Raw genomic sequence first — 12,559 nt, forward strand, 5'->3', positions numbered from 1 at the left:
TCTTACCATCTCCCAGATGTAAGGAAACAGCCGGTCACCAAAATACTCAGTTGCCTCGATGGGCAGCTGGGCGGGCAGGTTATCGATGGAGCACATGAGAATGCCATTACCTTCCACACTGCACAGACAAATTAGAGGTTGCCAGGGCATTCATTTGGTGTTTTGAATTAACTTGCATTGCTAAGTGGTTTCTACATTGTTGATGGAGGATTGCTTCCCTTATTTGAAATGCTTCTTTGTGTTAAAGAGTTAATCACCTAAAAATTAAAATTAGCCCATTATTTACTCACCCTCATGGCATCCTAGGTGTATATGACTTCCTTCTTTCAGACTAATAGAATTGGAAGTATATTTAAAAAACTGGCTCTTCTGGCTCCTTCAAGCTTCATAATGCAATGGGCGGGTGTTTCTCTTCAGTCTAAAACAAGTCCAATAAAGTGCATCCATCCATAATAAAAAGTGCCTCACACAGCTCCAGGGGGTGAATAAAGGCCTCCTATAGCGAATCAATGCATTTTTTAAAGGTAAAAATCACTTTAATCTAGGTTGTGCTAACAACAGAAGCATTTCCGGGCGGATGCGCAGTGGAGAGATCAAAACAAAACAACGGTCACGAATTAGAAGTATAAAACGAGGACTTGAATGTCAGAGGATTTTAATAAAAGCCAAGAGAAGACTGGTTTTCCTTTGCTAAAGTCAGGAAACTTTCCTACTGTTAGCACAAGCTAGATAATAATATTATTATATATTAGCTTAAAGGAGCGAGAACAATTTTTAATATAATGATTAATATAAGTCATATACATCTAGGATGCCTTGAGGGCGAGTAAATAATGGGCTAATTTTTATTTTTGGGCGACCCTTTAAAGCCATTCACATTTTAAATAAGTTTCTAATGCTCATCAAGGCTGCATTTATTTGATCAAAAATACAGAAAAAATAATAATATTGTGAAATATTATTACGATATAAAACAACGTTCTTCTATGTTAATATACATTAAAAATCTAATTTATTTCTGTGATCAAAGCTGAATTTTTCAGCATTATTACTTCAGTATTCAGTGTCACATTAACCTTCAGAAATGATTTTAATATGCTGATTCATTATCAGTTCTGGAAACAGTTGCTTAATATTTTCTTTGGAACCTGTGATACTTTTTTTCAGGATTCTTTGATGAATAAAAAGTTAAAAAGAACAGCATTTATCTAAAATAGAAATCTTTTCTAATAATATACAATACTGTTCAAATGTCTGGGGTCAGTAAATTTGTATTTTTTCCTTTTTTGAAAGAAATTATTTTTATTCAGCAAGGATGTGTTAAATTGATAAAAAGTGATAGCAAAGACTTATATTGTTAGATAAGATTTATATTTCGAATAAATGGTAGCACAACTGCTGCCAACATAGATCATTTTAATAATAAAGGAGCATATTAAAATGATTTCTGAAGGATCATGTGACACTAAAGACTGGAGTAATGGCTGATGAAAATTCAGCTTTGCATCACAGGAAAAAAACATTTTTTAATATATATTAAAATAGAAACCATTATTTTATATTGTAATATTTTTCAGTATTGTTTTTTTCAGTATTTTTGAGCTTACTGATCCCAAACTTTTGAATGGCAGTGTAATTGGGTGGGAAAAATAATGTGTGTGGCAGCAATGCATCACCATACATCATAAAGCTTGAAAGAGTCAGAGCATTTTTAATATAACTCTGATCGTATTAGCTTGAAAGAAAATCATGTACACCTAGGATGGCTTGAGGGTGAGTGAATCATGGGGTAATTTTCATTTTTGGGTGAACCATCACTTTAATTATGCATGACATTCTGGTCTCTAGACATAACTCAGCTAATTGAAAATCTTTGGGACATCTAGCTTATTTCAACGTCCTCCAGACATAACTTTGTGCTGACGTTTAAAATTGAGTTGGAGAAAGTAGTGCCACACCTGTCACGGTCAATATGCTGGTTGGCATCATACATGCAGAAAGGCTTCTCAATAGTAGTGCACTCAGTCATGAACTCAATGGAGCCACCTGTGTCCGCAGAGATGTCACAAATGGCCAATAACCTGAAATTCACAGATAATCAGATGAGTCAATTTCTCACACAAATAACTTGTAACTTTTTAAATGGGTGATGACATGAGAAATCAAATTTGCCTTGATCTTTTGGCATATAAGAGATGAAACTTCCTGCAAGTTTCATAGCTTAAGAAGTCCTCCTTATTATAAACAAAACATTTGTTTAATCAAGCTCCAAAAACATCCCGTTTTTTGATCCTATGGGGCAAGGTGACATCGCCCAGAACTAGTCGTTTGCATAAACTCCGCCTCCAGAGCAAGTTATCAACACAGGCCCCACCCATCAGTGTTCAGTCGCTATTGGCTGACTTGATCACGCTTAATGTGAGTGTCGCGTCGTGTCAAAAGCAAACAGAAATTTCAACCATTGCCGCCATCTTGTCTACAACGAATACATTATGCAGATGCGCACTCACTTTCTGACACAGTCCACACACTTGTCTGTTGTTATCAATACGACAAATGGAGTAAAAAAGAATGTTTGCTTTGGCGCGTTTGGTTTAAACAGCTCATTTGTGTGTTTGTACAGATATCAGAAGGATCCCAGTATAAGGAATAAGTGGATAGTTTATTTTTACTAAAGTAAACATTACAGCTCGTCATCCCACTGCAGAGAGGGGCGGGGCGAGCTGAGCTCATTAGCATTTAAAGGAACATGCAACAGAATAGCTCGCTCTAAAAAGGGCCGATTTCGACAGGGTAAAAAAAAAAAAAGTGTTTTTTACACTACCCTTGAGAAATTTTAACCAAAGTGTGTTATAGACTTCTCATTAAGACCCTAAAGAATCATATCAACTTGTGGAAAATGGGCATCCGATGACCCCTTTAAACTAATTTTAAAAAATCCATGTCATGACCCCTTTAAGAAACAGCTTTTATGATACTTTATGGTGTTTTGGTCATTTTGGAGACCAACAATAAGAGTGCAAGCTTACTTATGGGGAAGCGCAGGGCAGCCATGATCAGGTGACGATACTGCAGGTATAACGGGCCTGATCAGTCGTTGGGCGTCCAGTCGCCGCAGCAGTCTGGGTGTGTGAGGGTCCCAGTATATGCCGTTTATCAGGCAGGTTGTGTAAGGGGCCACCTATGCAAACACAATAATGCTTTTCAGTCACTGCAGTCAATAAAGATGCAGTCACATTAGAGAAATTTGGAAAAATCTGTATGGGGAAATTCCAGATCATGTGGATTTCCAATGAAACAACTAGATTTTTCCTGTAATGGAGGTAAATACGACACCACCTTAAAGGTCACCTATTACACAAAATTTGAACATAACACATAAATTTGAACATAAATGTGTGTTAGCAGTGTGTGTACACAACCACCCTATAAAGTTAAAAATCCACCCGCTCCTTTTTTAATCCTCAAAACTTACTGATCATAGAATCCGTAAGCCCCACCCACAATTGTTGACAGACAGTGCCATATTAGCAGAGACCCCGCCCTGAGTGAGAAGTTCTTAGCAATGCTTATTACTAATCAAAAATTAAGTTTTGATATATTTACAGTAGGAAATTTACAAAATATCTTCATGGAACATGATCTTTACTTAATATCCTGATGACTTTTGGCATAAAGGAAAAATGTATCATTTTGACCCATACAGTGTATTTTTGGCTATTGCTACAAATATTCCCGTGCTACTTACAAATAGTTTTGTGGTCCAGAGTCACATATTAACAGCACATGCACTGTATATTACACTGCTGTCACTTAAAGGAGTAGTTCACTTCCAGAACAAAAATTTACAGATAATGTACTCACTCCCTTGTCATCCAAAATGTTTATGTCTTTCTTTATTCAGTCGTAAAAAAAGTTTTTTTTAAAAGAAAAACATTTCAGGATTTCTCTCCATATAATGGACTTCTATGGTACCCGCAAGTTTTAACTTCCAAAATGCAGTTTAAATACAGCTTGAAAGGGCTCTCTACGATCCTAGCCAAGAAAGAAGGGTCTTACCTAGCGAAACAATAGTTTATTTTCTTAAAAAAAAAAAAAAAAAATTGACAATTGACAATTTATATACTTTTTGACCTCAAATGCTTGTCTTGTTTAGGTCTGTGTGAACTCAAACAGGTTCATGACAGTTAGGGTATGTCGAAAAACTCCCATCTCATTTTTTCCTCCAACTTCACCCTACATCGTTATTTTACCTTGTTTTATAAAGGGCATTTGACCTTCTTTGCATGTTCACTTTGAAAACACTGGGTCAGTACTTCTGCAGTGATGTAGGACGATTTTGAAGTATGAGGAACAAATGAGATGGGGGTTTTTCGACATACCCTAACTGTCATGAACCGGAGTGCAAAGAGTTATGGAGAGCTAGACAAGACAAGAGTTTGAGGTTAAAAAGTTTATAAATTGTAACTTTTTTTTTTTTTTAGAAAATAACTTATCGTTTTGCTAGATTCCTCGGCTGGGATCATTTAGAGCCCTTTGAACCTGCATTTAAACTGCATTTTGGAAGTTTAAAATCCTGTGCACCATAGGAGTCCATTACATGGTAAGAAACCCTGAAATGTCTTCCTCAAAAAACAATTTCTTTACAACTGAAAGAAAGAAAGACATGAACATCTGTAAATTTTTGTTCTGGAAATGAACTACTTCTTTAATACACATAACAGACTGTTTTTAACATAAACTTGTGTGTTAAAGAGAATCTAGTTTAGTACATGTTGTGTGACAGCCGCTATCTAATCGCGTGCTTCAGATGTGCGCATCCAGAAAAACGTATCTCAGAAATTTAAACTGATATGACTTTAAAATGCAATCAAGAAGTCAAATAATACAGCTTATGCATATGTGAGCTGATGCATCCAATGAGTGAAACGTAAACTCGTCATGGGTAAATCGCAATGGCAATGCACTGGCATTAGAGTTTATCCGAGGATAGCGTAAGATGGATTCCACAGATCACACACCTGCAGCGCTTCTGTGAACCGAGAAAGCAGAATAAAGCTATAGGCTTACATAAAAAAAAAAGAATACATTACATTAAGTATTTCACTTACATCAAAAAAATTAGATGAGTTTCGGTTTATTGTGACACGATCAAATGTTTACAGAAAGGAAAATGAGATGGTGGAAAGTAACTTTAGTTTTCTTTATTTTGCAAAAGCTTACAGTTTTGAATGATGTCTTGCATCTGTCTGTTGTGGAGATTTATTCTAACAGCATTCTTTAAAGATTTAACAGATTTTTCTTTTGTTTAGTAGCCTACATTTGGCCAAAATATAGAAAAGATTATGGTGCACTGGCTGTGTGTGGTTTTTTTTTATAATAACGTTATTAACCTGTATTTTTTTTCTACTTGAACTGGTTTCGGAATGATAATACAGAGGAACGCAGGAACAGAAACGTTAAAATATCAATACAAGCTGAAATTGCACATAGTAGCTCATTTGCATTTAAAAAGACTAAAACAGCGTGTTTCTGCTTCCACTCAAAATAGGCATTTTCAAAATAATGCCATAAGTAATCTATGGGATGTTTTGAGCTAGAACTTCACAGACACATTTTGGGGACACCTAAGATTTATATTACATTTTGTGAAAAGGGGAATAATAAGTGCCCTTTAAAAGGAATAGTTCACCTAGAAATTAAAATTTGCTTAAAATTGACTCACTCTTGCCAGCCAAGATGAAGGTGAGTTTCTTTTTTCATTGTAACAGATTTGGAAAAATTCAGCGTTAAATCACTTGCTCACCAATGAATCCTCTGCAGTGAATGGGTGCTGTCAGAATAATTGACAAAAAAGATGATAAAAACATCACAGTAATCCACAAGTAATCCACACGACTCCAGTCCATCAGTTAACATCTTGTGAAGCGAAAAGTTGAGTTTTTGTAAGAAACAAATTCATCATTAAGGTGTTTTAACTAAATTTTAATCTGCAAAATACCAGTCTATAATCCCAAATAACGCTTCCTCTAGTAAATTGATCCTCTGTTGTCCTCTCACATCAAACCAACATTTGTTTAGAACCGTTTCGGACAGTTTTCACTTGTAAACAATGCTTTGTTTTGTGTATATTTCTCTCCAGATTTATAACTCTATAACAATAGTGTATAGAAGACTCGTATTTTAGCTGATTTGTTTCTTACAAATGCAGTTTTTCGCTTCACAAGATGTTAAATGATGGACTGAAGTTGTGTAGATTATTTGTGGATTATTGTGATGTTTTTATTAGCTGTTTGGACTCTCATTCTAATTGCAGCCATTCACTGCAAATGATCAATTGGTGTGCAAGTGAGGTAATGCGGAATTTCTCCAAATCTGTTTTGAAAAACAAAACAAAACAAAAAAAAACTAAAAAAACAAATCTACATCCCGGCTGGCCTCAGGATGAGCAAATTTTCAGTAAATTTACATTTTTGGGTTGCAGCCACAAGGAGAACCAATTAGCTGCCTGGTATATTTACTTACGGTCTCCCTGAAGTGCGACGTGTAAAGCTGAGGATGGTTTTCGTACTCCAGGGGGTCGTAGAGCCTGTCGCTCTTTCTTATCAGGTGGTGGTGTCTGCTGATCACTGTGCCGTACACTTTGGTCATCTCTGCAAATCAGATTAGCATGAGTCAACTTGCACACACAGCAAAATGCTGATTAACGCAAACACCCCAGAAGCAAATACACTTCATTTTACGTGTAACCATTAAAAAAAAACAGGAAACAAGAAATACCTCCACTTTCTGAGACTTCTTTCAATTCGTGAGGTTCCACATACTCACAGGGGAGTTCGTTGAAAATGTCTTGGGCACCCTGGCAAGGAACCATTTTTAGAATAATTTTTAGACCATTAAGCATTCCTTCTCACACTTCTGTTTTTCTGTTTGTAGGCATGTGCTGCATTGACATGTTTGAGGCACTTTAATTATTTACACAACAATAAAATGCACTTACCTTGGACACATTGCCCGTGCCAGTGAACACAAATGTGAGAGGACCAATGGACTTGGGCATCAGACCTAAGGAAATTTCATACCCACAATCCCTCACTGCCTGGATGGCCTGGCTGACGTTTCTGTAGTTGTGCGCCATACCAATGTGCTGTCAAGCAACAAATATGAAAACATTTACCTAAAAATTGCTTAAAGGAGAAATTCACTTCCAGAACTAAAATATACAAATAATGTACTCACCCGCTTGTAATCCAAATTGTTCATGTCTTTCTTCAGGCGTAAAGAAATTATGTTTTTTGAGCAAAACATTTCAGGATTTTTCTCCATATAGTGGACTTCTATGGTGCCCCGAGTTTGAACTTCCAAAATGCAGTTCCAAATGCAAGTTTAAATGCAGCTTCAAATGACCCCAAATGCGGCTGTAAACTATTCCAGCCGAGGAAGGACGATTGGTTATTTAAGGAAAAAAAATAAATACAATTTATATACTTAAACTGCATTTCGGAAGTTTAATCTCTGGGCACCACAGACGTCCACTATATGGAGAAAAATCCTGAAATGTTTTCATCAAAAAACACAATTTCTTTACGACTGAAGAAAGAAAGACATGAACATCTTGGATGACAAGGAGGTACATTATCTGTAAATTTTTGTTCTGGAAGTAAACTTTAAAACGCACTAAATAATTAAGAAATAATAACTAAACACATAATTCAAAAGTTCTATCATTATAGTTTTGCAATTAAAAAAACAATACCATAAATGGGGTGTGATGTCCAAGGGCAAGAAAACGCAAGCCCAGACCGTGTAAAATGTTAATCATTCCTATAAAAAATACAGACAAGTTAAACAGCAGGGAAACCATTTAAAGACATTATTATAATATATATATACACACACATTATGTTGACACCATCAAAAAGATCCCATACCAGCAACACCAGCCCACTGCCCAAACGCTACAATTCTGTAGCCATTGGGATCCACCATTTTTTCATAATCAATGAGTCGAACTTCCTAAAGGCAAGGATATTATGAAACATGAGTATCTTGTGAAAGCTGCTTGCCCTGAATAAATATTTCCAAACACATATGACGTTAGAGAGAGTATTGCAGCTGGCTTCCAGTGTAAACACTGTCCTTGACTAGTTTCATTGTATAAAGAGACTTTCACCTTTTTAAGAAGGTCGTCTAGGAGCCCCATGTTTGCCTCTTGTGCTTTAATTGTGTGAGAGAAGAAGGCATAGGTTTTGCGGGGATACACCTTTTCCTCTGGGGGTCTTTTTACACCGATGATAACAGATGCTTCTGAGATGTCCTCCTGGATAACAGCACCTGCTTTTTCGTAGTACTGCAAAAACAGAAAGAGTCGATTCTACTCAATCAGATAAGATTTTCATTCATGCATATAAAATATCAAGTGGGAAAAAACTAGGGCTGCCCTCTAATAGTCGACTAACCTTTAGTTGACAAGAAGAGGCTTGGTCGACACAAATTTCATTAGTCGCAGAACAAAAAAACCCACAGAAATGGCTTAATGACTTGCTCTTAAAATAGTCATTTTTGGTCATACAGATAAAATTCATCTTTCGAATCTGCAAGGACTCTACGTTTATTTACGTGCACTCAGAATAACAACAAAGCGTTGCGCTTTTGCAAAATAATGATAATAATGCCGTCTCAGTCTCTGTTAACTGGATCACAAAACTTTGAAACTCACAATGAAACATGAAAAATGTATTTATAGAGAGAGAAATGTCTACTTTCAAATGAACCAATTCAAATGGAAAACTAATTTTCTCAGTTTATGTTATCTGTATGAAACATACAGGCGCATCCACTACTGCGGAGATGAGGAGCCAAGTGTCGCCAACTTCATTATTTAAGATGAAAACAAAGAAAGCCATACAAATTATTATTAATGCAGTCTTGTTGCTGTTTTTCCCAAACACATTCATAATTATTATATCTGCCGGTGCGCTGTGGCAAGCTTTTTTTTGAGTGCTTATTAGGCCATGTAGGTAATTAAAGGCTCATTATTATGATTTATATGGTTTATTAATAAACGTGCAACTAATAGTCGACTGATGCTTAAAACGAACGACTACTAGTCAACCAGAAAAATCTTTAGTCGAGGGAAGCCCTAGCAATAACATTAACAGCACCAAAAAGTGGGAGAACAAGTATAGACATTTATCAAAGTATAATAAATAAGTCTCCTATGCTCACTAAGGCTGCATTCACACTGCTGTTCAAAATTTTAGGATTAGTAAGATTTTCATGTTTTTTAAAGAAGTTTCTTATGCTTATCAAGGCTGCATTTATTTAATCAAAAGACAGGGGGGAAAAAAGCAGTAATATTGTGAATTATTATTGCAATTTAAAATAACATTTTTCTATTTTAATATATTTTACAATATAAATTATTCCTAATGTAAAGCTGGATTTTCAGCATCTTTACCCCAGTCTTCAGTGTCACATGATCTTTCAGAAATCATTCTAACATGCAGATTTATTAATGTTGGAAATGAATGTACTGATTATTATTATTATTATTTCTTTTTGGAACCTATGATAGTTTTTTTTTATAAAAAGTTAAAAAGAAAAGCATTTATTCGAAATAGAAATGTTTTGTAACAATATACACTACTGTTCAAAATTTTGGGGTCAATTTATCTCTCTTTTTTCAAAAGAGATTCATGTTTTTTTCAGCATGGATATGTTAAACCGATAAAAAAACTGACTTACATTGTTATTCTTTTTTAAATAAATGCTGTTCTTTATTTTTTTTTTTATTCATTAAAGAACCCTGAAAAGGGCAACACAGGTGTCTAAAAAAATATTGATACATTGATAAAAAATCAGCACATTAAAAAGATTTCCGAATGATCATGTGACACTGAAGACTGGAGAAATGGCTGATGAAAATTCAACTTTGCCTCACAGGAATAAGTTATATTTTGAAATATATTAAAATATGTGACCCTGGACCACAAAACCAGTCTTAAGTCGCTGGGGTATATTTGTAGCAATAGCCAAAAATACATTGTATGGGTCAAAATTATAGATTTTTCTTTTATGACAAAAATCATTAGGAAATTAAGTAAAGATCATGTTCCATGAAGATTTTTTTTGTAAAATTCCCACTGTAAACATATCAAAATGTAATTTTTGATTAGTAATATGCATTGTTAAGAACTTAATTTGGACAACTTTAAAGGTGATTTTCTCAGTATTTTGATTTATTTGCACCCTCAGATTCCATATTTTCAAATAGACATATCTCGACCAAATATTGTCCTATCCTAACAAACCATACATCAATAGAAAGTTTATTTATTGAGCTTTCATGTGATGTATATATCTCAGTTTTGTAAAATATAACCTTATGACTGGTTATGTGGTCCAGGGTCACATATTTTAAATAGTAATAATTGTTTTTACAATATGGCTGTTTTTCTGTATTAAATAACACAACCTTGGTGAGCAGAAAAGTCTTCTTTAAAAGACAATAAAAATCGAACTGATCCCAAACTTTTGAACGGCAGTTTTCTGATTAAAAAACCCAGTAAAATATTATCACAATTTAAAATAACTGTCTTCTATTTGAACATAACTGAAATTGTAATGTATTCCTGTGATGAAAAGCTGAATTTTTAGCTCCAGTCTTCACTTTTACTGTAAATGCCTTTACTGTCACTTTTCATCAGTTTAATGCATCCCACCAATAAATACTAATAAGCACTACTCACTCTGTCATGGATGGCCCGTCTGTTGGAGGGCTGCACGAGGACCTTGTGTCCAGCTGCTGTGATCTCCCTGACGTGTCGTGGTGCCAGAGGTGCGCGTCTCTCCCACACGTTGACATCCTCGCGGCGGATGGCTACAATGCTCTTGGGTTCCTTCTGGTGATGATGTTGATGCTGAGACCTCTGCTGACAGCACACACAGCCCCTAAACCCTCGGCCCTGGCTCCTCAAGAGATGCAGCATGACTGGACCAGTTTACAAAACAGGTTACAAAACAGATTACCACAACTACACAGATCTGAAAATCACACTTGAGAAATGCTGAGAGTGATAGAAGTACAGAAAAGTGATCCTAGAAACCCAGCCTATGATTTGCAAAGGAGTCAGTTATATTGATATATCGCTTTTCAAATTGCTTAGAATAAATATAAATTAAAAGATAATTAAATGAACCTGACTTAACATCTGAGTATCTGACATGCCATTATTGAAATATATTTATTATCACAACTAGCAACAACTAAAGCAGCATTTCTGTACATGCTGTAAGTGTGCTCTTTTAAAACTTCAAAGAGTAGCATATGTCATATGATCATGTGAACCCAGCTGTAAACTGACAGTACCTGGAATGTGGTTTGCATTCTTCAGGAAGAAAATGACTGTAATGTATTGTAGTGAAGTTGTTTTTTAAAGTCTGACCTTTGCAAAGTCAGACACTGAACTGTAGGTAAGTAAAGTAAGAAAGAAAACCAGCTATTGAACATAGCTGTCACAATGGAAACTTGCTTTGAGAAGAATAGCATTTTCAGATATATTCAAAATAAAAACATTTAAAATATGTTATTAAAAAAAGAAATGTGATCCTGGACCACAAAAAACAGTCTTAAGTAGCATATTTGTAGTCAAAATTATCGCTTTTCTTGCATGCCAAAAATCATTAGGATATTAAATAAAGATGTTCCATGAAGATTTTTTGTAAATTTCCTACCGTAAATATATCAAAACTTAATTTTTGATTAGTAATATGTATTGCTAACAATTTTAAAGGCGACTTGCTCAATTTTTTGCACCCTTGGATTACAGAGTTTCAAATAGTTGTATCTTGGTCAAATATTGTCCTATCCTAACAAACCATACATCAATTAAAAGCTTATTTATTGACCCTTATGACTGGTTTTGTGGTCCTGGGTCACAAATAATTTATTTTAAATAAATTAGTAGGCTACTTAAAATAACATAAAACGATTTAATGAAACCCAAACATATAAAACTCATGTGACAACTTGCCCCAACCTGACATGTATTACAAAAAAAACATCCTGTTTAGTCTGAAACATAACCACTGTGAGAAACAAACACGCAGTCATTTGCCTCAAAACCTCAGTGTTACTGAGAAACAGCCCTGTATAGTAGATTTCCAGCAGCTCATAAGCAACAAGTGTCTGACTGCATGTGCAATGAGTTTTTCCGATACATACCTGTACCCTTAGACTTAAGCAGTTTGCTAGCACCTACAGCGTTGCACCGGCTGAATAATCACATTAACGTGCTGTGAAATGCACAGGAGGTTTATATATAAACTCTCGCCCCCCCTCTTATGACTGTAACTGTATCGCGTAAACGTGAATGGCGGAAGAACAACGCCAGGGGATTGGCCTGTTTCAAGACGTCAGGCAAATAATGTGGCGCTAACTAAACATATCCATGCGGTATAGAAGCACATATATTTGTTTCTGCCTGGAATGCGTCTCCACTTCAGTGAAGTAATCCGAGCCCTGGATTAGCTCCCACCAATCCCGACTCAGAACGCG

The 12,559-nt window shown here is 35.5% G+C and overlaps 1 protein-coding gene across 1 annotated transcript in view; it reads right to left on the reverse strand.

The window, feature by feature from the left end:
- aass (aminoadipate-semialdehyde synthase) overlaps positions 1 to 12,546 on the reverse strand; it is a 39,246-nt gene extending 26,700 nt beyond the window's left edge. The window contains exons 1-11 of the mRNA XM_073831730.1: positions 12,227 to 12,546; positions 10,752 to 10,993; positions 8,174 to 8,350; positions 7,932 to 8,016; positions 7,757 to 7,824; positions 7,001 to 7,147; positions 6,781 to 6,859; positions 6,526 to 6,653; positions 3,030 to 3,181; positions 1,959 to 2,081; positions 7 to 118 (exon numbers count right to left, since the gene is read on the reverse strand). Coding sequence (XP_073687831.1) covers positions 7 to 118; positions 1,959 to 2,081; positions 3,030 to 3,181; positions 6,526 to 6,653; positions 6,781 to 6,859; positions 7,001 to 7,147; positions 7,757 to 7,824; positions 7,932 to 8,016; positions 8,174 to 8,350; positions 10,752 to 10,991 — 1,311 coding nt within the window. The 5' untranslated portion in view covers positions 10,992 to 10,993; positions 12,227 to 12,546. The remainder of the gene's footprint in view (positions 1 to 6; positions 119 to 1,958; positions 2,082 to 3,029; positions 3,182 to 6,525; positions 6,654 to 6,780; positions 6,860 to 7,000; positions 7,148 to 7,756; positions 7,825 to 7,931; positions 8,017 to 8,173; positions 8,351 to 10,751; positions 10,994 to 12,226) is intronic.
- Positions 12,547 to 12,559: the final 13 nt, after the last annotated feature.

The sequence above is a fragment of the Garra rufa genome, chromosome 25, assembly GCF_049309525.1.
Source record: "Garra rufa chromosome 25, GarRuf1.0, whole genome shotgun sequence".
NCBI lineage: Eukaryota > Metazoa > Chordata > Actinopteri > Cypriniformes > Cyprinidae > Garra > Garra rufa.